The 25,733-nt window shown below is 43.1% G+C and overlaps 1 protein-coding gene across 2 annotated transcripts in view; it reads left to right on the forward strand.

Annotated features, from left to right (window-relative positions):
* The first annotated feature begins 2,456 nt into the window (after window positions 1-2,456).
* kctd5b (potassium channel tetramerization domain containing 5b) overlaps window positions 2,457-25,733 on the forward strand; it is a 35,654-nt gene continuing 12,377 nt past the window's right edge. The window contains exons 1-4 of one of the 2 annotated variants that reach the window (XM_036527977.1): window positions 2,457-2,782; window positions 20,808-20,916; window positions 21,166-21,257; window positions 23,314-23,409. In XM_036527977.1, coding sequence (XP_036383870.1) covers window positions 2,561-2,782; window positions 20,808-20,916; window positions 21,166-21,257; window positions 23,314-23,409 — 519 coding nt within the window. In that variant the 5' untranslated portion in view covers window positions 2,457-2,560. The remainder of the gene's footprint in view (window positions 2,783-20,807; window positions 20,917-21,165; window positions 21,258-23,313; window positions 23,410-25,733) is intronic. The other variant, XM_036527986.1, reaches the window with a different exon arrangement.

Raw genomic sequence — 25,733 nt, forward strand, 5'->3', positions numbered from 1 at the left:
GAGAACTTTTTTGACAAATTGTGATTCGGTGCCTCTTGAAATAAGTTATATTGTCAACTAAAAACAACAGACTTCTATTTTTTTTTATCAAAATGAGTCCTAATTGTTCTAATTTGACTTCTGTCTCATTCTTCAGTGTTTGGGTGCATAGCAGGGTATTTTAGTTGGCTTGTGACATCAAGGGTTGTGAAGCAAGCAATGCACAGAAAAATAAAAGCAGAAAGCAAAAGGCACAAATTGGTCACAAAGCCAAGGAATGACACCTTGACAGTCCTTTTAAATGCTGGTACAGTACAAGAAGAGCAGCAGTGTAGCATAGTGGTTAATGAGTAGAACTTGTAATGTAAACGTTGCCAGTTCGATCCCCCACGGGGACACTGCTGCAGTAAATATCCAGCTATATAAATGGATACCATTGTAAAAAAAAAAATATATATATAATATAATATAAAATGTAACCAATATAAGTCGCTCTGGACAAGAGCATCTACTAAATGCCAACAAAAAAGGAAGAGGAGACAGTGCACTCTGCTGCAAGGTGTAATACATACGTCCTAACAATGCAGACTAATTCTCATTAAATCATATCAGACAGCCCTCCTCCCAAAGACTGGGGGTGACATTAATCAAATCACAACTAAAGCTTATTAAGGAGACTTATCCAATCTCTGAAATGATCACACTCATCATTCGTACTCTCCTTTGGAGTCAGAAGATCTAATTATGAGTGTGACAGCTAATCCAGTTGAAACACCAGTGGGCCGTCTATTAACACCCTCCCTACTGGTAAGTGTTAGAATAGTCTGAAGTGGACTCTAGAGGAGCAAATGTAGTCTACTTTACAGCCTGAAATGGTCAGATGTATTTTTCACAACTTCTGGAATAAATGTCATGTGAATGTCTAGAAATGGTGTATACCTGTATGTATATACCATCTGTATAGATGTTTGGCATGCCCCGCCACCCAGTAATTTGGCAGATGATGTACCTGCCACTCCAGTGTTTGTAAAGGGGTAGCTAATGGAGAGTGGTTGATTTCTTACATGTGTGGAGAAACATCACCAGCACAATAGAAAAAATCCATTTCACAAGAATCTAATTCCCCTCTGAGTTTTTTATAACATCATACAGTGTTCTAAACTACTGAACAGAACTACTTGAAGAATCTTTCTTTGTGTGCTTAACATAACATAACAGAACATCACTGAAATGGAGAATGGAGGCATTCTTCATGATGTTCTGGACTTCCTAACACCTACATTCAATGGATGTATAGGAGATGCCCTGGATTTGGTCTCAGTTCAGGCTGTGTCTTTTTCAAAAAGTTTTGGAGAACACAATTGATAAATATGCACTTGCACTGAAAGCTAATGTGCCCCATGTGTATACATACTGTGTACTACAGAAAGGTCAAACTAAATTCTTTAATGGCTGGTTTTCATCCCAACAAATTCCCCCGATGGCATTGGTCTAAAATATTTAATTAATCACTGGCACCTATGCATTAAAGATTTTCTTGAATAAAGGACACAAATGTGATCCTCCGAATATCACCATTAATAAAAACATAAAAGAAACAAAGTAGTTGCTGATTAGGTAATTAAACCAGCATACCACACATCCCTTGGGGAATTGTGATTATCAAGTTGGATTTTTACCAATTACGCATCTGTGCATTATACACAATCTGCTATATACTGCATACAGTAGATGCCATAAATATAATAGCCTCTTTTCTTGGTCAAGTCAACCAGAGATTCCTCATGAAACAGATTTTGATTCTCACCATGGTCGTATACAAAAGCACATTTCAGCATCCATGACCATGACCCAACTTGCATACTAATATTTTACGCAGTGCAGTTTGTGGGAAACATTGAATACACACTTACACATTTAGTTTGACATGGGAAAATTGTCCTTCCTCTATGCGATTATCTGTTTTCAAGGGGCTAGTTTTCTTCTGGACAGAAAAAATGAACCATAAAAATCAGTAAATAATTCATTTTTTTCTGTCATTCAAATCATTTACCATTTTAAGTAGGGTACAAGGTGTACCATTTGAGGGTATTTTTCTACCGACAAAATATAGCCTACTTAAAATGTACTTAATTTATAAGACTATGAAAAGTCGTGTGGGCTATTTGTGGCCTTAATAATAGATTTTATTCCACGGCAAAATAATAATAAACATAAAACGGGTTTAGTATAGGCTACCTAACTTCGCCTCGGTTTGCCCATGGGTTACTAATTGTTGTAGTATATCTCCTTCAGTCGGTCGTTCTGCTTAACTGCCTTGACATATGCAAGACGAGGGTAGGCCTACCGTACGACGTGTTTCACTGACGACACTGACAAGGCTGACGGTGTAGAGCGCTGGCCGTGCTGAAAGGAGTGTAAAGACGTCGGGAAGCACATCACGGTCCGCTTCCAACGTTGAAGGAGGCAGCAAGGGAAAAAAGGAGTGGCGTCGCTTTAGCTTGTAGGAGGGAGCGATATTAAACAAGGGACACTTCCTGCCCACGAGCTCAGTTCCTGTACCACACGGTGGAGAAGAGGAATGGCAGAGAATAGCTCCGATCTCAGCGGCTCCGGCTGTCGGAGGTGTTCCGTCCATTCTCCCGGAGAAAGAACGCAGACGTCCGCCATCGGGGCATCCAAGTGGGTCCGCTTGAACGTGGGGGGCACGTATTTTTTGACCACGCGACAGACCTTGTGCCGAGATCCGAAATCTTTCTTGTACCGACTGTGCCAGGCCGACCCCGACCTCGACTCCGATAAGGTATCAGAGATTTGGGGTAGGGGTCTGGGACTCTGATGAGAATGGGTGCTTGCTAAATCAGGGGTGTTCATTTATCAAAGTACACAGTGTTATTATCATTAGCTGGCTAGCAAGCTATTCTGATTTTCACAGAATTGTATGGCGAAGACTAACTGCACGGTTCAGGGTACAGTTAACGCTAGCTAGCTAGCTATCGTCCCTAGCTGCAACTCAACCTAGAAATTGTCCCGTGGGTTAGCTGGGCTGTATTGACTTATCAGACATTTATGTGGATGGTCAGCTGGATAGCTGTTCTTTATGTTACATTTGTAACAATCATTTTCTAGCCTGCTACATAACTGGGGATTTCTACAGCCAAGGTAACAATTTAACAGTGTAGTGCACCAGACATACTCTAACGTTATATTGGAATTTGTGCAAGTTCGACCAAGACGCTAGGAAAACCAATTTACTAGCTAACATACGTTCAGCTAGAGTCCAACGTTGGCTAACGTCAGCTAGCTGTATTTTCAACAGTTGAGCAAGTTACCACTCATTTACGAATAGCTTTATTTTACTGTTTGTCCTTTTGCAGAACTGTATTAGTTATTACTGTACAGTTAGGGCCGGTATAATTCAGGGCACACTTAACCAACGAGTCAGAAATTTAGTGCTGTAAGCTATACAGCATAATTGTAGCTATATTCAAAACTAGTGCGCTGACATTAGCCAGCTAACTTTACAAAGTTGGGTTTATAAGCTTGCTCTTTGTAGTGTGTGTTGTCTGTTGATTTTATTCTGTCAGTGCATTTAGCCCGTGATATTGGCAGGTAACTGCAGGAATGCACAAGTATAAGCATAGCTAAAAAGATTGTTGTGCTGTGAGGTTTAGTCATTAAAATGTAATATTTCTGATTTGATGGAATTTACTTTCCAGTCTTAATCGATAGTGATATTTACACTTTAGCTGGCTGGCATTCTAGTCTCGCTTTGCACAAGTTACTAACCAGCTAGCACCAAAGAATGTTAAGCTCACCGATTGAGGAGATTTCTTGATAATGTTTTGAGAACAGAATTTCAGAAATGTTGGGGACTAGAACCGACTAGCCGAAGGGGGCGGAATAGGAAAAAGAAGTGCCTCACTTAAGCGACTCTCCAAGGGCTGGCAGAGACAAAGGAGCTCATTAATAATGTCTGACGCTCCATTTCAGGGCTAAATTAAACCGCTCTCTGCAATACTTTGCCGTATCCCATAAATAATGAATGGCTTTGGTGCTTCTGTCCCCAGTTTGTGGGAGATGTGGGTGTTGAATGCCACGGCGAGTTACAGTTTACAAAAATGGTTTAGTATGGTATGCAAATAAAACATACATGGCCATTCTGGTTTGTAATTAGCACCTGTGTGTTGTTTTGAAATTAAGGTACGACATAGTTCCATTGATCTACTCATTACATTTGTATCTTGTGATAAATGGCAAACATAAATTGCTTCAGTATTCTTTTATGTCCTGTTTCACAACTTCCCTTGGTTAAAAAAAAGGTTAACAAAGTTTATTAAATGCTACAGTAGTGACACTAGTCGCAAGACAGGCTGCTTTACAAAATTCCAGTCAGTGATCTCAGTGAGGAAGATGTATTCAATGCGCATAGCTTTTACATTACTATTCAGTGACAAAACGCGACTTCGGTTTAGCCTGTTTAGTTGGATTAACACTCAGTGAGATGTCTCTGGTTGTTCAAGTTTTGACCGTATTTAAGGTCTACCAGTTATCCATAGCACAAAGTTGTGTGTGTGCACCTGTCAGGTGGACACTACTTGTCTGTCAGTGATGCAGCTAAAGTTCCGATTGCTAGAATCTCAGGCCTTCCCTCTCCGTATGTGTGTGTGTGCGTGCATGTCTGTATGCGTGTCTGTATGTCTGTATGTGTGTCTGTGTGTTTTTCAGCTTGGCAGCATGGTAGGAAGGAGGACTCCAACAAGCCCACTCTTGTTCACACTGGTGCCAGAATTAGCACTAGGTGTGGTCCAGCACAGAGCACAGCTTCGTTCTCAGTCTTGCTCACATTCGACTCAGACCGTGCAGCTGTATTTCTCTCTCAGAAGAAAAAATGCTGGCACAATGATGCATCGCTACGCAGAGCACATAAAAGATGAAGTGTTCCCAAGCAGCCTCAGTTTATTGTCTGTTTATGTTCCTGATTCTGTGTTACAAAACGGCATTCAAATGTTAATGGCATTAACAAAAAAAAACAGTCCTTTTTAGGTTAGTTTTCAAAAACTTCTATTGGTGATAAACATGGTTGTTGTTCACTGCATATTAAATGTGGGTATTAGGCCTGAACTACTTCTAGATTAGAGATGAAGCTATTCTTTTTTTCACCATTGGTATGTTCAGTGTGTATGGTAGGTGTTGGTTAAAAAGAGTGCAAAAGTATGAAGCTGTCCAGTGCATTTTGGCAGATGATTTTGGGGGTGGGGGGGCGGCAAGTGATTTTAGTAATCTGGAATCCTTTGGTAGTGGAGGTGCTTCACCAAATGCCCAAATTGATTTTTTAGATACAACTGCCTCAGAGAGGCTAGAATGCATAGCCAAGAAGCTTTTCCAGCTTCAGTGTTTGTGGATGTGCCAGGGAGGAGACACAAGCCAATCTGGGCCCATAGTAGAGAGCAGCCCAGGGATTCCACAGAAACAGGCTTATAGATCTTCATCTGCTGTATACATTTTCAGTTCAGTGTTGTCTTTTTCAATATACATTCAGCCTACGTGTGTTTCTTAACAACCCACTGATTATTGATTTTTTTTGCTGAATTGTGGGGCTGCAGTTTCTTCAGCTTCACCTTTAGGGCTGGGGCACTGACACTGTTTGTGGTGTCTTCACCTCCCTAAAAAGAAGTCTGTCTTCTATGCCCTGTGTCTTTGGCCTCTGTGAAACATCCAGAGCCTTCCTTCAGAAAAGTGGCAGTTCGGTTTGATTTAAAGGTGTTTTCACTTTCTGTCCATGCGAGAGGTGTGATGACAGTGAAACATGATTCTTTCTAGGTAAATTTTTGGTTATTTTGTAATGCTTAGGGATGTTAAAATGCACAAAGGTCTGAAAAAGCTCCGTAAAAGCTGTTGAATGTTGCTTGTGCAGGAAATGATATAGACAATTTAAAATTGGGCAATTAGGTGCCATGTCCCACTAACAAACACAATGAAGTCAGACTCGCTACTTTACTGTAACGGGTCCAGTAAAAATCCAGCACAACTCTCCATTTAGGAAGTGGCTTGAAGAAAGATCAGTACAATTTGTGTTTAATTTGTGATAGCTGATCTCATCAGACATAGTTTGAAGTTTGTTTTCTGTAAAAATCCTCTCTGAATTGCCATGCATTGTGAGTCCTGTTATTAACTGTGAGTAGAAGAGGGTGAAGCATGTGATCTGGAGGGCAGGATATGAAGACGCAGATGGGCAGGAAGTGAGGGTTGTTGGTACACAATGCAGGGAAAGTAGCCCGCTTATAAAAAAAAAAAAATCTGATTCAGAGGCATTGTGACCTGTTTCAGGTAACTAGAGGGCAGCCGTGTCAGCAACAGCGTATTAACATCACTTCATGTCTACGGTTCATGATGTGGGAGGGAATGGGCCAGGCTTTTTGAAGGCCTGCATCCTCACAGGCCTGTTATTTGAAGTTGGAGACTCAAATGTTAGGAACGAGAAGTCCCCATATCCCCCCGCCCACCCCCTCCCCTTACCGGTTTGAACTCGGTATACTCGTGGCAGCCGCTCTTTGTGACTCAGCGATGGGGCTGGAGAACGGATGTCCCTGTCACAGAGCCCGCCAAGCGCTCCAGCCTTGTCACAGCAGGGGAGAGGAGCTGGCACGGAGCACAGCAGGAGATGCAACGCCCGGCCTGGCGGCACCTGAATGGTGGCATTGAAATGAAGGACCGGGGTCCTGTTCCTGCTGGTCCGCTAGTGCCGATCGGCTCTCATGAGCGAGAGAGTGTTGCTGAAGTGCCGTCTGGGCGCACGGTGACGTGACCTAGCAACGTGCAATTTCGTTGTCTGTCCCGCTGCTTTTTCCGCATGCTGTTTTCCAGCCAGCTCAACGCTGCCACCTCTCCATTCTGGGATTGCTCTATATATGGATTTTTTGTTGTTTTTTTTTCCCCCAACAGCCCTCATTAAATTCATGCGTGCATCTCATAATCTCTGAATAATCAGTGTTTTTTGTGGTTTATTCAAATGTGAACAGCTGTCCCTGAGTGGAGTGGAGAAACTTCCAATCGCCTTTCTAGGGGCACATTGTGGCTGACAGACTAATGCAGGATAAAGATGCACATTTTGGCTAAGCCGCTGGGTCCTGCTGCCCTCCTGTCACTGCCAGTAACGAGTGATGCCAGAACCCCCCTCCTTTGCCCCCTCTTTCCCCAGAGCCCTGGTGACAGGTCCCCTGTGGGTGACAGTCCTCTGATCCTCTCACTTCAACACTCGAATCAGGTCACCCCCATGCACAAGCTCCATTCCTCTCTCTCTCTGCTCGCTCGTCCAAACAGCGCCATGTTCTGCAAATCCCTTTATACACCAGAATCATCTCATCAGTTCATTACCTTTCATACAGGCTGTCTAAATGTGTCCTACTTAGGTGCAGTTTTTAGGTCAGGCTATCTGAGCTATCTCAAATTCTATGGCTCTGTGAAACTAAAGTGTTGGTTTGTATAGCGTGTTAGACTGTAGCGGTTGAGAGTTTCCCCAAATTTAGAACATAATCATTAAAAGATTCAGTTGTGTGTAACGAAGCTCTAAAATTAGGGAATATCCATCCTGTGGCAAACTGATTTGCTTAGCATAACATTACTGAAAGGGCGCAGTCACATTAATGTCCCTGTGCCTTTAAGCAGTCTTTTGTATTATGTGTTTCAGTGATTAACAAATAATTATGTAAAGTTTTTTCTTTTCAGTAGTTTGAGGAATGAACACAATGGGAATCCCCTGAATTGGGTCATGACCAATCCCTTGTGGTGTGCTTCATGTGACAGTGGCAGTGCTTACACTGCCACTCCAAAACTCTAATATCATAACCTTTTGTTCTTCTTCCTCTTGTCGAATCTCTCTTAAGAGGATTTGGTGTGCTGGCAAAAAGCAAAATGTTGTCATATTTTTCTTTCATCTTAAAAATCATGACCATGAGGTCCTTCTAAAAAAGTTTTCCTGTAAATTCAGATTTTTGAACTTTTTTCCCCATTTTTATTTTCCATTTTGAATACCTTCATCAGAAAAAAGTTGCATTAGCATATTTTTCTTGTGATTGAACAATCCTTCTTTTTTGTTTTTTTTATGTTTTTTTTTTTAATTATGCAAAATGGATGGAAAACAGTTTGAGGTTGAAAGGGAAATGCAAACGTTTAGTTCCCTATAGTGACATACACTACTCCAGAGCTGTATTTCTTCCTCACAATAGATGGTTGAAAAAGAAGCTTCTCTTTTATTTGGTGTTTTTATCAAGTGGTCATGGTGTTTTGTTCGGTTTGAAATGCATATCATTGGAACTCGTGAGAGGTTAGGAACATATTTGTGGGTGTGTGACTATTTTATGTTTAGATTTAAGCATCATCCCCCATTGTTCTTCAGGCAGGGCTGGGCATTGTTTAGCTTTCCTGCTATTGATAACAGAGAATTCCTGTACCACATCTGTTTGGGAATATGTGAGGTCATGTATTTTTCAAGTACTTGCATATTTCTACTTCAACAGGATGGCATTTTTAGGATGGCATTTTCAGATAGGTTTGCAAAACTTTGCTGCATTTTTTTTTCACTGTAGATGGAAAGGAATGAGTGTTGATCAATTATCCATTTACTCGTGTGAGCATCCATTGTACAAATAATAAAAATAGTATTGCGGTATGGCATATTAATTAGTTCACACTTGTGTTGGTCCAGCTTTGCAGTACCGTGGTGACAGATATAAATGTTCATTTTCAACTGACAAGAGGGTTCTTTCAGGCATAGTGCAGCATAAAGCCTCCCCTGTTGTGACTTCTCGACTGAAATTGCAGGCTGTGTAGGTATGCATTGCCCTTGAAAACAAACGTAAGATGCCTTGCTCACCCCCAATCAGTGCATTTTTTTTATTCAAACACCAGTTTCTGTAAAATTTTTTTCTTATCTGGGATCAGCTACTAAGGACAGAAGGTGCCTAGCTACATCAAATTATAGCCTTATCAGCGTACCATATTTAGGAAGACGGCTAGCCAGTTATTTTGCTAAAGTTAAATATAACTCCACTCCACAAGTTGGTTTCAGTTGATCTGTGATTGTCAAGCAGGCTTTACCTTGATTGTCTGTTTTTTTTTTTTCTACACTAGAGATGTAAAGCTAACTTTCTTGATACCTAGCTAGATAACTTGATTCATAACTTTTGTGGCTAGCAGGCAAACTATTGATAACATTTTATTTAAATATTTACAAAATGTTACTTGATTCAAAAAGCCTGTCTGTAATATATATATATGCAAACTCTATTTCCCTTTCCTGATTATGCAAAAGTGTACATGTAACTGGTATAAAAATAATCTCTGAATTGGCTCATGTACACTCTGAGGCCTCTTACCGTAGCATGTGTAGAAAAGGATGAAGGACAGAAATAATATAGCACAATTATAAACTTGTAAGCAGCTGAATGAATAAGAGATACGAATACCGGAAACCATTCCCTACTGTGCTTAGTAGTCTTTCACTTGATGAAACTTGGTGAAGACCTAAAACTACTGTATACATATTGTTCAGTAACAATATGTAGACTACACAATTTACACTATACTATACACAAGACACTGTGTTCAGTACACACAGAATACTCAATTTACACAGGCAGTACTTTGCCAACAAACACAGTGAAATGCTTTCTTTCCTTGAATAAGCAATGCTAAATTATGTTTGTAACAAAACTCCTGTCTTCTAAATTTAGTCCTCCAACAGTTCTCCCTGTTAGACTCGCAAACACAATCAGTTAGGTTAAGTCTACTCTTTTAATAAGATGTAGGCCTAGTATTTATCTGTCATGATTAGCTTTGGTTTTGAAATGTTAACCATTTATTTTGACTAGTACAACAATGGTTGCTGTTCATCACATGCAGCGCTCTGCGGAGCGACCGCGTACGTGTGTCTCTAACGGAAATGTAGAGAAATCGACCATAGCAAAAGAGGGGGGGATGTGGACAGAATCTGCTGCTATTGACCGAGAGAAAATGTATCCTGCTAAGAGGCTGAATTGCTTTTTTTCTACATAATCACAGACAGAATATCAAAGCCAGCTTTTAGTGTTAGTATGAGTGTACTATAGTCTGAAATTTAATTTAGTGCCCATTAGCATGGCTTTTCCATTAAATATAAGCGTTGCGCAGCTTTCCTTTGTTTGTCTCTCCATTAGTCTAGTGGAAACCCTGTATTTCCCCTGGTCTGAGCCAACACAACCTTGTACGCTTATGGGGAAGTAAGAGAACGTGGGGGAGAGGTGTAAAGATCTTGGCAGTGTAGTATACTCAAAGATCTCTTGCTCAAAGATTACTCAGTGTTCTATATTAGCACTGTCTCCTGTGTGTCTTGTCACCATTTTTCCCCAATAAAGGCCATATTGTATTTCTCAGCAAAGGGAATCAATAGAGCCATTTCAAGTCACAGATACTTTTGGGTTGGGATTGTGCATTATTCAGTGGTTAAGACCCGGATGCAGATGGTGGCTTGGTGCGGATCTGTGGCGTTAGCTGGCTGTGGAGAGGTGTGGCCAGCTTCATCTGCGAATGGAGCAGTAACGCCAGCTGTCCACTTTGACCTCAGGAGCATCACGAGACCCAGAGCTAATGCTACGCTGCATTTTGCATGCGTTGGCAGCCTGTAAACAAAACTGCGATTGCAGAGGTTTTTTTATTGTGCTCACTCTCTCTTAATTCCATTTGAGTGTTGCGTCAATATTTAAAGTGATTCCTTGCATTTAATTCCTGCCTTGCTATTATGTTAATCCCTTCTCAGAGGCAAAAGAATGGTGCTCTCTGCTGAGCAGCCATTGTTTGCATCAGAACATCAGAAAAGCCTCTTGGTTTTGTGCAGGGTTGAGAGAAGCATTATCTCATGCCTGGACAGACTGTATCAAGCAACTGAAATATTTAAGGCTGTGCTTTCTGCTGCGTGCTTTCTCCTTCCTCCTCATCTTTTTTCTCTCCCCCAGCGAGCGCTGAGGACAACACAACAGTGATTTCCCACTCAGTGGATTAGCTGCGGAAACTCCTTAACTGCCTCTTAAGACACGGAAAGCTTTTAGAGTGCTCTAAAAGGAGCTGTTCATTTATAATTTGAAACATTCTTCCGTCATAAATTCTGCAGTTGAATGCACTTGCTGCATGTGCTTCGCTAATGTTGGAAGCGAAACATTAGCAAAATTGCAAACTGTAAACGCACCGAAAAAATACATTTAACAAAGCAAAATATCAGTGTGGTAGCAGTATAGCAGCAAAATTTCACTTAAAAGCCTTCAGTCTCATCAGCTATATGTAGCGTACGTCACCATTACCGTTCGCAATGTAGATCTGATTAGAACTGGAAACTTGATTTGAAGTAGTAGTTTAAAATGAAATTGTAAAATTTTGTGATGGGACCACCCTTACTGTCTTAAGATGGGATGTTCTGGAAATGGGGAAGAGCTTTCAGTACCCGGAACAGTGACATCCCATAGCTGCCGTATTGTGCTCCTCTCCTAAACCCACCACAGCCTCAGGGAATTCCTCCACAGAGCTGGCCTGAGTCGTCAAGCCCTCATGCTGCTGATCTAATCAAATGGTTTATCCATCTATCATCTGACTACAAAACCTTGTTCTTTTCCCTTCATCACTGATTTTAAAATTCTTTCGCGCATGTACACACACACATACACTAGACAGTGCTCAAAATATGCATTTGAAAATGGTGGTGAATGTTCACAATACACATCAAACAACACAACCCTGTGCTTTCATCCATTTGAAGAGTGGGTTACAGGGATATAGTTATCCTGTTAAAGGAAATGTCAGATTCATGGGAAAGTATATGGGTTTTGCTTAAAGGCTTCCACTCAAAGATCAACACTGAACATATGAAAAGGGTTGTTAAAATTCATAAGCCAGTGTGGGTTCAGAAACAGTATAGAATGACAGCCTCACCCAGAGAAACACTGACCTTTAAAAATTGCTTTAAGAATATGTCTTGCCTATTACAGTAAGATGAAAATGGGCTTTAAAGGCAGTGACCTAATCTTAAGCTTTTGGCTCTCGAAATGTTAAGCTCAAAAACCCTTTTGACTTTTAGTCTGCTCTAGGGCTGCACAATATAGCTGTCGCGATATATCGAATAGCTATTTTTAGTGCAATAACAGCTATCCCCAGGATGTGGCGTTAGGTTTATTCCCGTATTTTTTTCCCTTTAGTCATACCTGATGGGGGAGCACACCTCCAGTTTTCCGAGGCCATGTGAAATGCTTCCGGGGGGAAAAAACGCCACTTGTATCTATTCAATGTTGATATCCACAGCAACAGCACTATGCTGCTTTTATGTGGTAGATAGAAACACAAGGCTACAAAGATAAAGAGTGAAAAAATATGTTATGTGTTTTTCAAAGCTAATAGGTAAGTTAACCAACATATAGATAGAAGTGATATTTTTCTGCCCCGGAAGCATTTCACTGAAATTTGGAGGTGTGCTCCCTCATCAGGTATAACTAAAGGGAAAAAAATATGGGAATAAACCTATCGCCACATTCCGGGGGTAGCTGTTATTGCGCTAAAAATAGCTTTGTGATATATCGCGACGGCTATATCGCGCAGCCCTAGTCTGGTCCCAGCCTGGGGAGTAGTGCTGTGAGATGAAGATTTGGTGTGTTTGTGTGTATTAGATGTTAATGACTGTCCGTGAAGGTGAGCTTTAACACTGTTAGATGAATAGAAGAATGGTGATTGCACATTGTACTGTATCAGGTACAATATTCTCTTAGAAGGGGCAGTCATGTTAGTAGTCACAGCCATAAACACTCTTCTGAGTATGTGTATGCTCGTCTCTCCTGTGTGCGAGCCGGAGAGGATGCGAGGTGCAGAGCCGTAGTAAGGTAACTCGAACAGTCCCTTACGATATCTGTTGCTGAAGGAGCTGGCAGAGCCAAGAGCCTCCTCCTCCTCCTCCTCCAGAGAGCATGTGAAGGTTAGAGGTGGAGCCATGATGTCATCAGGGCCCCCTGTTAGGAGGTCACAGGAGATAATTAGACCTGGTAAATGTCAAGTGTCTGCTGAAGGTCATCCTCCGCACCAGGAGGCGACGGAGCACCCCCCCCCCACCGCTCATAAGCAGCCCTATCCACCCCCTACTTTTCTGGACACTGAGCCACTCTTTGTGCTCCACTGCAGGCGCCTCCGTTTTCTGTATTTTTCTCTAAACTTTCTAGTTCCCACCTCCCCCACTCCTAACCTTTCCCTTTGCAAAAATCTTGACCTCTCATGTCTCGTAATGCGGTGTCTTGTCTGTGGGAAGCAACCTTGTGGTGAAACTGTCTGTTTTTATTTTCCACATTGCAGTGTCCATGGTAATATTTGCATTCGCTTCGTTGGGAGAATAATATGCATATTGTTGGCTTTTAGATGCACAGAAGGCAAATTCTGAGCCTTGTTGCACCTCTGGTTTTGCATTTGCAGTGCAGCTGCTTGTTCGAGTTGATGTGGAACTTCACTGTGGATCAGCTTTTTTTTTTTTTTTTGGCTGTCCACAGCAGCTGTTACAATGTTCATGTTTCTTTCTTCTCTTCTCTCTTCACTTCTCCCCATCTTGACATTTCACCCTTTCACGAGCTTTCCCAAGTTCATCTGTTACCTTTTCATCTGGCATTCTCTTATGTGTCCTTTGTCTCATTCCTTCTCTCTTAACATTAGTGTTCACCCCCAGAGCTCCTGCTCCAGCCTGTGACCATTGTTATTCTTCACAGAAGAGCTGCAGGCAGGAGGAGTAACGCAAGAGAGGGAGACATGGAAACGTGACACACGATGACCGTTTTCTCGCTGTCGGACACCTCCGTAGCGGGAGGGTGTCGGAGGTGACTGGGGTGTGCAAAACGTGAGGTGTGCGTTCAGCGGCTTTGTCGGATTTGTAATTATCCCAAGCTCCTGCAGTAAGCCTCTTTGCCTGTGGTGTGCGGAGAGTGAGGGTGAGGGTGAGGGTGGGGGGGGGGGTGATCTGACCGGAGCCGGTCCATCAACGTGTTTGTGTGTGGACATGTTGGAGCCCACACGGTGGGAGCTGCCTCCAGTCACCCCCGTGACGGGGCCACATTCTTCAGTGGGCCTCGCGTCTCTGTGCAGCAGTCGCCTGCACGCCTCAGCGAGGGACAGCGCTGCTCAGCTGGTTGCTGCAGCTGCTGACCTCCTCCTCGTTGTCTGGAAGCGTAAATGGCATTTACTGCAGGCTTGTGACCTGAGAAGTCAGTACCTCATGAAAACTGAAGTGTGTGTTTGGTGAAGGTCCCGTAGACGCGGGGGAGGGCAGAGCAGCCATTTCACTTTGAGTGCTTGCTCACTTCTGCCAACAGTGTGCCGGTTCCAGGCCTGGAAAGAGTCGAAATGAGCCAGTGCCTGCCCTTCATGGTGGACGGTGCCTGCCTTTCTTTACATGCACAGCCACCTTACCTCACCATGTGACGAAAAGTTAGTCAGCAGTGTGTGATGGTTTGTGTCTGATCTGTAGCCGTAGCGCCGGCCTCGCTGTTTTTCTTGCGCGTTCAGCCGCTCCCGAGACATTTTCTTTGTATTTTCCGGTTCTCCCTTGCCATGTGTTGATCAGCACCCCTCTGCCAAGGCCCCTGGAGAGGGTTTCTTGTTTTTAATTAAAAACACTGTGTCCTTTGTGTGCTGTGCGCATTATTCACGTGCGGCTGCTCCTCTAATCACCACTCTCCCAAACGGGGTCACGCCCATCAGGCCTTGCACGGCCAGGGGCCCGCTTCCACGAGCGAGCTTCCTGAAGGAGAATGGCAACCTCTGTCTCTCTGACTCCCTCTCTCTCTCTCTCCCCCTTTATCTCTCTCTCTGTCTTTTTTTTGGTTTTGTTTTGTTTGTCTTTGGTCTGTAAAGTTCATTGGTGAACTGATTTGTATGTGGACTTACTCAGAAGGAACACTGAAACACACTGTTCAGTCTGGAAGGCAGTCTGCTCCAGTTGTTTTGAAAAATAAATATGACCCTTTATTTAAACTCCAGGGAAATGTTACCACCAGCCATGAATACTGAAATGGCTGTTTGATTCTGTTTATGCAGGACCCTCCCTTCTCTCATTCACTTCCATTTCGCTCTCTCTGTCTTGCTCCTGTTTTTCTCTTCTCTGTCCTCTCTCTCTCTATTGCAGAATTTGACGATGTATAACTGCTATTTTTTATTTATGCTGCCTATCTGCAGTCCTCTTGGTGGCTGCATCTGAAAGCACTTGGAGCAAGGTGCAGGCAGGAAATGGAAGCCGGTGGCTGACCATGTATCAGAGTGTTATAATTAGTTTCTGCTGTACCCTCCACTGGTTTGATTAAATTTTCATGCCAGAAGAAGTGGTTGAAGTTGCTGATGTTCACTAGCATCATACCAGGAGATGTTTGTTTTGGGCTTTCCTTGGGCAGATCATCTACGTGTTTTCTTTTGTATGGGGGAAAGGCTGATAAAGGACCAAAGCAGTGCAGACTTAATACCGAATAACATTATTAGACAGTATTACTCTTCCATGTCTTACACAACATTTAATATCTGAGCTTTAGCAAATGAACTGTGAAATGCTAAACTGCTTTTTCATGTGTTACAAACATTAAAGTCAACACAATTTTAACTTCAATGCAAACACTCCTTAACAGCAGGAAGAACAGTGTAGGTAAAGATGGCTCCTGGTTGGGCTTGAAGCAGTCTGCCTCCATTTGTGCAAGAAAGTTATGGTCTGTTCAGAATAGGCTGCCTGTAATTCTCATTGCCTTGGGAGATGTTGTCAAAAAGGAGGATATCCACAACACATAGAAGGATATTTTCAGTGCAGATAGTACACCCCAGAGTTGTCCAGTGTACTTTTATGTTAAACATAACTGCTGACTTTGCAAAAGCTTCCACACACTTGTAAGATTTTCATCTGTTTCCACTTCACTCTGAGTCTCTTCTGTTGAAGAGAACGGAGGGTTTTTTTCCCCTCTGTATAAGGTCTAGACTAGAGTATATAGAGAAAATATACAGTGTGTGCATGGGTGGGAAAGTATGAAGGACTTGGAAAATATGAAAATTAGGCTCTTTTTGCATGGAAAGACAGGCTCTTTACCTCACCTGATTTGTTTTGCTGATTATTCTTGACCCAAATGAGGATTTGATGCTTAGACACTCAGATCATTGGATCATTTGCACATCCACCTTCTAGCTCTTGCACTTCACTCAGATTTTTTTTTATTTATTTAAATAATCACTATACCATTGTTCTTATGTAGAGACAAAAATGAAAAGATGTTGCTAACAGAAGACTAAGACAGCTAGCAGGGCTCCATTTGCTGCTTGGCAGAGAAAATCCTGCTATATACTTGTGAGACCTGAATTCTATGGGCTGTCTGTCTGTCTCATAGGGATGTGCTGAAATAGTCATTAATAAAATAATTTTGAAAAAATTCCAGTCTAGTAGTAAAGCATTTTTTTTAATCACAAACATCTACATTGACAAAATGAACACAGTTCATTTGTTAAGAGGAAATTGTGTGCTGGAGATATTGACATATACCTCTATGTTTAGCCTAACAGGCAATTGGGTTCATAGCCAAAGGAAAACAGGACAAATGTCATTTTACACACTTTGTCATGAAACAAATTAATTATTTTTCTTAACCAGGAGAAATGAAATCAGAAAACGGGCAGCTAGATTGCCCGTCCATCAAATTCTTGATGCCGATAGCCTATGTTCATCTGTAATCCTGACATTTATCTAAAAAGAAAGAAAAACAAACTTTGACTCCCGGTTGGCATCTCTTCTGCCCAGTGGGGCATGCTAATGATGAAACCTTTGAAGAATTGCCTTGTTAATCCGTTAAATGATTGATGTTTAGAATTCCCATGGAGAATTCTCTTGCCTGTTATTATTAATTTTGTAACTACAACATGCTGCTGCTACTTTTATGAGGCTGTTCTGCCCTGCAAACCTGATACAAAAAATAGTCAGATTTCATGTTTGTTTATTTTGTTTGCTTCAATACATCCACAGTGCTCTCTACTCTTGATGAAGACAAAAATTTTTTACCAATTTCGTAGTTCTGAGACTTGCCAAAAATGAACTGTAAATGCTGATCAATGAAAAATGAAAGAATATAGATTTAATGTGTAATGAGAGAAAGTTGGGAGATTACATCACAGTCTTGGTCTGAATGTTGGTTTTCATATTATTATATATTATTTTTAATTTAGCTTGTATGAATTTCTCTTATTTTAAGCAGTTGACCAGTCATTAAGATGGTCCATAAGGTTTAAAGGGTAAAGTGGTTAATTGTTGGTGTAAGGAAAAACAAGGTGCAATTCCGATCTTCGCAGAAAAGACAGAACTACGTGAAAACGCACTCTGGGTTCAGCGGAGTCAATCTGAACCCAGAGCACTCAGTGAAAGCATTCTTTATACTGATACAGAGCTTTGATCAGGATCAACAATTAGCATACAGGTGGTGAAATACAGGAGGTCTGGTAATTACATTATCTTCCCTAGCAAGAACAGTTCTCAATCACCCATCACCGGTTTCTTTAGAAGTACTAATTGTTGCAATGGCCAACTACGGCCAAAGTGACAATTGAAGTCTGTGAGCAGAACTGTGGTTACAATAAGGCCATCTAGACAAATGAATGCAGGTATTAGCGTTAGCAAGTGAGAGGATCTGTGCTATCTTATGCTGCACTGAGTGAGCTGGTTTAGGGATCTGGACAAAAATCTTACATTGGCATGCAATTAACCACTGTGTCTCATGAGAGTTTGGACGTACACTGATAAGCCTTATCTGTGGCTGTTTGACAGTTTTCCACAGTTTTCCACAATCCACGATTGCGGTCTGCACTGTTGTAGTGCTTTCAGCATTGTGTTTCTCTACAATCATTGCTTCATGTATGATATGTAACAAAAAATGCTTGCAGCGAAGTTATACACATGTACAAATCATACATGCGCATACATACACAATCATACATATGCATTTGCAGAAATAGGTTTGTTGCTCTCTAATAAAATGGTTTCAGCATACAAACATGTTAGTTACAGACCAAATATTCTCTGCAGGTCAATATGTGTACATTTTCAGTCTGAAAAATCTGTCATTAAAAGTTTTGAGAACAATGTAACAGCAACATACAACTGACATATTACCCATGTATCCTCACACAGTGAAGATGTCCTCCCACTCACGTATTCCTGCAGAATTCTGTCTGAATTCTTTGCATTCAGGTGAGGTTAGATGGCAGTGTGAATGAGTTATTGAGTGTAGAATGTACATGGTCAGACCTAAGGGACTGTAGCGAAGGGCAAGAGCAGTCGCCCCGCCCGGCCTTGAACCCGGGTCTACGGGGTACCAAACATGCAACTTTGACCGCGACGCCAAAGAGCCAGGCTCGTTGGTATGGCAGTCAGAGCGCATACTCAACCGTAGTGACGGCACTCCGTCACACTGCCCTCCCCTTTGAACTCCTCTACGGTCACCAGGTTAGGGGACCCCTGGATGTTCTAAAAGAGACCTTGGAGGGAGGAAAAACAGAGAGCCAGAGTGTTGTGGCGTACATCCTACAGATGCGGGAGAGACTGGAGAAGATGACGGCCCTGGCACAGGAGAGCATGAAGGAGGCCAAGGAGAAGCAGAAAACCTGGTACGACAAGAAGGCAAGAACCCGTACCTTCTCTCCAGGTCAAGATGTTCTGCTTCTGCTCCCTAGCAGTGAGAATAAGCTGCTAGCCAAATGGCAAGGCCCATACAGAGTGGTGCAGAAAATGGGGCCTGTGACTTACAAGATTGCCACGCCAGATCGCCAAAAGCCCTACCAGACGTTTCACGTCAACCTACTGAAGGAATGGAGGTCCCCTCCTGGATTAGTGAGCCAGCAGCTGTTTGTGCAAGCCGTTGAGGAAGAGGAGGAGACACCAGAACAGTACTTCCCAACCGACAGCAGAGCTCACTCAGTTGACCTCACTCACCTGTCAACTCACCAGCAACAACAGCTAAGGGCAGAACTGGGGGCAGGTGTCATCCAAGAAAGACCTGGTCGCACCCAGTTGTGCCAGCACAGCATCCAGCTTAAGGAGGACACACCGGTGAGGCAAAGGTGGTACCGGATCCCAGAGAGGCTGCTGTCGAACCTCAAGAAGGTGAACCTGATGCTGGAGTTGGGGGTCATTGAGCCATCTTCCAGTGAGTGGTGCAGTCCGGTGGTGTTGGTGCCGAAGAAGGACGGGAGCATCCGCTTCTGCGTAGACTTCCGCCACATCAACGCCATCTCCAGGTTTGACCCATACCCAATGCCACGCATTGATGAACTGATCGAAAGACTGGGAAAAGCCAGGTACATCAGTACCCTTGATTTGAGCAAGGGGTACTGGCAAGTCCCGTTGGCACCAGAGTCCAAAGAGTACACTGCCTTTCGTACTCCATATGGGCTGTTCCAGTTCGCGGTGATGCCGTTTGGGTTGCATGGAGCACCAGCCACGTTCCAGCGGCTCATGGATCAAGTGCTACGGGGGAAAGAGGAATTTGCTGCTGCATACTTGGATGACATTGTCATTTATAGCAAGTCATGGGAAGAACATCTATCCCATGTGCGGCAGGTGCTGACCAAGCTCCAAGAGGCTGGCTTGACCGTCAACCCCCAGAAGTGTAATCTGGCCCGCACAGAGACTGGGTACCTGGGCTATATGCTGGGTAATGGACAGATCCGGCCACAGGTGGGGAAGGTCGAGGCAATCCTTGCCTGCCCTGCACCAGCAACAAAGAGGCAGGTGAAGTCCTTCCTTGGCCTTGTGGGCTGGTATCGGAGGTTTATTCCGAACTTCTCGGACCGTGCGGCTCCACTGACAGAGCTGACCAAGAAGGCTGGGAGCAATAAGGTGAAATGGACTCGTGACTGTGAAAGAGCCTTTCAGGATCTGAAGAACTGTATGTGCCACGAGCCCTTGTTGCGGAGCCCAGACTTTGACAATCCGTTTACAGTCCAGACTGTCGCCTCAGGGGTTGGTCTTGGGGCTGTACTTTTGCAGGGAGAACCGGGAGCCTACCAGCCAGTCGCATACATTAGCCGCAAGCTCTTTCCTAGGGAGACACGGTATTCGACAGTGGAGAAGGAGTGTCTGGCGATTAAGTGGGCCCTGGACTCCTTGAAATACTATTTGATGGGCCGGGAGTTCACCCTGGAAACGGACCATAAGGCACTGCAATGGCTGGGTAAAATGCGTGAGACCAACTCTCGTCTCACAAGATGGTACCTTGCCATTCAGCCCTTTTGTTTTACAGTGAAGTACTGCAGTGGGGCAAAGAATAAAACTGCAGACTTTCTTTCTCGCCTCCCCGAGTGCGAGCAACCAGAGGGGGTGGGAAATGTGACGGAGAAAGAATTCTCCGCACAAACGGGCACATCCGCCTCGCTATGAGGAAGGGCGGGGCGACTGCTCTCGCCTTCGCTACAGGGACCAACAAGTTATTTCTATGGGGCATCCTAACACTTGGTGCTGTGTAAGAATGAAGTATGCCCTGCCAACCCCATAACATGGGGGATGGCATACCTGGCTTCCCAAAATCCGGTGTGAGAAGTATGCGCCCTAATTTCCCCTGGAGTGCATCATATCCGCAGCTCTTTCCCAGCTCTGAGTGGGATGTTCTTGGTTCATGTACAGTATTTATTATTCATCTGGTTTTGAGTTACTGTTTTGTTGAAGTAATGAAGATCAGCTTCCTGATCTCAGTAACTGTGGTTATCCCATAATAAGTGAAGAAGTGACTTTTGATTAATGATTGCTCTTTCTGTTCTTTTTTCAGGATGAAACTGGTGCCTATTTAATAGACAGAGACCCCACATACTTTGGTCCAGTGCTTAACTATCTGAGGCATGGCAAACTGGTCCTCAACAAAGACCTGGCAGAGGAAGGTATGAATTCTCACATTTTTGGAAAATTGTGTTTGAATGTCAGTGACCAAAATGAATGCCATTTAAATAATAGCTCAACATTGCACATTGCCATTCATGTTTCATAGAATCCACTCTGTGTGCATTTCCCATATAATTGAACTTTCTCTCTTTGATACACAAACCTGCCTTCATTTCTATGAGTTATGAAGGGTAGTTTTCAAGGTATAGGATGTTTCACTAATTTATACACCTCTATTTATCCTCAAGGTGTGCTGGAAGAGGCCGAATTCTACAATATCACATCATTGATAAAGCTCATCAAAGACAAGATCAGGGAACGGGACTGCAAAACATCACAGGTTAGCTGGCGCATGAGACAGGCCCTCTCTAGCTACCTCAGAGGTACAAGGGCCACACCCTCGCACGGCCCACTCCAGAAACCCACGTCCTCTTTGCGTTCTCTGTGTGCTAGAAAGCTCTACACCAGGGGAGCAGCTATTCCACTCCTCCAGCGCTTGTTGGAGGAGCGTGTGAACATGGGCTGGAGATGGTCTTTCTCAGCTGAAGAGAGCCTGTGGCAGCGCTATCCATGTGAGGCCGTTTCTCACCTCCTGTGCGCACTTCAGAAACAATCCCCCAGGATCCTGTCCCCATGTTATTCTAAAGTGCGTTGAGAGAGCACAAAGCCAAGACAAAGAAAGAGGCTTATCCTTTAAATGGCTCCATAGATTACACCCGCTGCATAATCTGTGAAGCAGCCATTAAAAACCCAAAGACCAGATACTGGAGAGAAATCTGAGACAAACGTCAGTGGAAGGGTTTTCGCAGGCGTAGAGGAAAACTCAACACAAGCTCCAGTGTTGAAACAATGGAGCCGAAAGAGGTCAGCCGCAGTTCAGAGCACCCACACTGATCTGCAGTTATGTGGCAATTATGGTTTTCTTATCAAGGTTGCATTCCTGAGGAAGTGCTCTGTAGAGTTCTCCGTCTCCCGGACATGTTCTGGCCTCTGCTGCAATCTGATATGGGAGAGACTGAGAGAGGAGTGGAGTCTCACTTCACTCACCCAACGCGGATGTGTCTGCCTCAGCTCCAGCAGCAGATTAGCCCTTTCATCCCAATTAAGGCTCGTGCATTTGTGTTCTTCTCGTAAATGCAGCTTTTAAAGAGTGCCAAGGGCTGTTCTGTATAATAATATATAATGGTCAGTGCTGTAGTGCTGGAGTTTTCTGGGAAAAGTCCCAGTGATATTTGCAGGTGTTTTCACATCAAGTAAGTTACCCTACAGAGTAGATGTGTAAACGTGTAGTACCTCCAACCAAGCAAATTCTCTGGATTTGAATTCCTCATAGAACACAAGTCTCGTATTTGGGGTTTTCCCTTATAAAATAAGCATTCTGCTTTAATGGTGACTGAGAGAGACCTAATCTACAATGCAGGAAAATAGTCTGGGAGAACAGTTTGAAAGACTGGCGTGTCAGATTGGCCTGAAAGTGTTACTACTGTGCAGCCAGCGCTGGTTGTGTAACCGCTACGAGAGCGACAGCTTGCCGTGCAGTTGGAGCGTCAGCCTGGCGCTGAGAGCCATGACGGGGACAGTGACTGGAGTGTCACTGACAGAAAGCAGGGCAGGATGGAGAGAAGCACATGGCAGGGCAGGCATGGGCCAGGAAACGTGACGCCCCCGAGTTTCTGGTGGTGTGGGGGGGGGGGGGGGGGTGGGGGGCGCAAAGAAAACAAAGTAGCTACGCTAGGCACACGCCGCCATGATGAGTTTCACTAACTAACCAAGGTGAAGTGCATCTGGCATTCCCCCTGGATTACGGTTGTTTTTAAGGGTAATCCCGCGGTGACTTCAGCCATCAGCTCAGTGGAAATGCCGCTGGGATTTCCAGGCCTTGTTAAATGCCTTGGCCCAAGTCCAGGGCTGTGTTATCCCCGGCGGGCCCGGGCACATGGGGTCAGCTTCCTGCGAGCATGATCGGTTCACTCCGACTGGCTGCAGAAACGCCAGCAATGATCACAAGGGCTTGGGCAGCATGTGCTTCCTTTCTGTCTGTCTCTCTCTCTCTCTCTCTCTCTCTCTCTCTCTCTCTCTCTCTCTCTCTCTCTCTCTCTCGTTCTCTCTGTGCGTGCGTGCATGTCTGTGTGTGACCCAACTCAGTCCACTTCTCCTTCATCTGTCAGGCCATCACAGGCTTTCAGACTCTGTACTGGAGAGTCATCTGATATGATGATGTCTGATGAGTGTGAGGTGCACAAGCAGGCACACACACAGGGTCCAGTAGAAGAACAGATAAGACGCCTTCATTTAACTGTAGGGTCTTAACCACTTTTGCATCAGGCTGGTTATGGAGGGCCCTTAGCTTGTGGTTAGCTTGTTCCACAGTGACATGCGTGTCCTCTGCCCACCAGGTGCCTGTAAAGCACGTCTACAGAGTCCTGCAGTGCCAGGAAGAGGAGCTCACACAGATGGTCTCCACCATGTCCGACGGCTGGAAATTTGAGCAGGTAACGCGCCTGCGACGGAAAACAATGAAAATAACAACTGTCACCTCTCTCTTTTTGAACAATTGTCTTCTGAAACTCATCTTCATCAGACTTAACAAGGCATCACAAATAATATACTGCATTCAGATATCAAGTTGATAACATTCTGCCTCATGTGTCCCCATCTCCTTTCTGTCCTGTGAGTCCACTATATAGAATTTTTGCACAGTAAAAACGTGACCAAGACTACACGCATCCCAAGACTTTTACATTCTTTAATCAACCACTTGGTTTCCGCGTTAAAGATACATGGATTGCCAGTGGGCGCACTTTTGCTTTTAACAACGGATGAATGATTTTGGATGCACAGCACTCTTATTTTGCTTGAGTAGAGCCATATAGTGCATAGCATGAATTGGAAATTTTATTAGACTTTGCTCATGAATCCTGTACTTCATTTTCTACATTGATTCTTCACCATAGCCACGCCCACATACTGTCATCTTAAATTTCGCTTGAACAACCCCAGGGAATCACCTAAATATTTTTTTCAGCCCTTTAAGAGCATCCTCAATTTTTTCTGAGAATTTTTTAAAAGAGCAGAGAAAGGATATTTAGTTGGTTTCTGCTCTTCGCTCCCTGAAGGTATGTCTTACAATTCCCGTCTATTTGAAAGAATTAGTCCCAAAGAACCACAGGGCACTATGACCTCATCTGTGGAAGTTGTTTAGTCTGTTTTTTGTCAAGGGGTTTCTTTCTTGCACAAGGAGCATGCTGCTGCCATCCATTGAAGGAGGTCTTGGGCCTTCAGGCTGCAGAAACTGCATTCACTGCAGACCCCCACAGACTCTTTTTTTCGCAAGTGTTCTGGTCTTAGAGAATGCAGGTCACCACTCGTAAGCAAGATACTCATGTCCATGTTCATGTCCATATACTTTCCAACCACAGAATTCAAATGCCTTTTTGCTCATTTTTATGTGATATTCAAATGTGTACCCTGGAATGAAAAAATAAGGTTTATACTGTATAATGGGTTTTAAAACCTTATACAAACATTGTGATTAATGATTACTTGACTTTAATTATGATTAATGTTTTGGCCCTTTTTGTATTCTTTATATTATAGTTTGAAAGGAGCATTCTCACTCATTTTAGCTGTCTTATTTTAAGTTTTGTTTTTAAAAGTCCAGATCTTATGAGTGTAAGTCTCAAAATGAACTCTGTTTTGTAGAATCTTTAAATTTATCTAATTCTGAACACATCCCTAGACAACCTCCATGGTGCCATGAGCACTGTTTGTAGTATTATCACAAGGGCACACAAACTGCTTTGTGTTAGAGAGGGTGGACTGGACTTAGACTTAACTAGCTGCGCTTCAAATAGCCCAAGACCTGTCTTTTCCAAGCACAGCCTATATATCATACTGATATACTGATGTACAATGTGTGGTTTTCGATTGTGTCACACGGTTTGACTGCATAAATCATGAAAAACAATTAAATGGATGATTATATAACCTATAGTAATGTATGAAAGCATAATCAATGTAATGCAATAAAATGAGACAATGAAGTTAATTATAACATTTGTTGCATATATTTGTTTAAATCCATATATTTAAATCCATCCTGCATATCCAGTATCTTATGTGAATGATAGATTCTAATGTTTGCATGTTTTTGGATACAGCTGTAGTTACTCTCCTCATTTCTTTTGTCACTGTTTGGAGTAGGAATTGGAATTTGGAAATATGATTATTCAATTTACTGGCTTTGGTAATGTGATTACAGGGAGCAGAATCAAAATTGAAAGTTTTACAGCATCTTACATTTCCAGCATAATAACACATTTACCAAGGTTCCATGTCATTCCAAGTAGACATCAGGCAAAATAACTTGATTTACACTCAAACTGAGCATAAACTTTGCTATATAATTAAGTGATCATTTCAGAGACTGCTGCTTTAATTATAATGGAAACCACATTTGAGTTCCGCCTATTGGATTTAGTTTGATAGCAATTTTACTGCAGTTGAATTTTTTTATTGACACATTGGTTTCACACAGATGGAATCAGCTTTTCTGTTTTGCCGTATGGATGCATTGCAATAGTATTCAGTATCAAAAAGTCTTTGGTATATACCAAAGCAACCGAATAAAAGCAGAAGGAACTTGAATCACAAAATGTATTGAGTGAACTGAAACAAACCCTTCCAAGGGACACTTCTTCCAAGGCAGCCCAGTTCCTCTGCTGTCTGAATACACACAGGACTGAAGTTTTATTTTTTCACCCAGTAATTCAATTGAAAGTGAACTTAAATCAATTAATTTAGCAGTCTGTATACG

The sequence above is a fragment of the Megalops cyprinoides genome, chromosome 1 (genome assembly GCF_013368585.1).
Source record: "Megalops cyprinoides isolate fMegCyp1 chromosome 1, fMegCyp1.pri, whole genome shotgun sequence".
NCBI lineage: Eukaryota > Metazoa > Chordata > Actinopteri > Elopiformes > Megalopidae > Megalops > Megalops cyprinoides.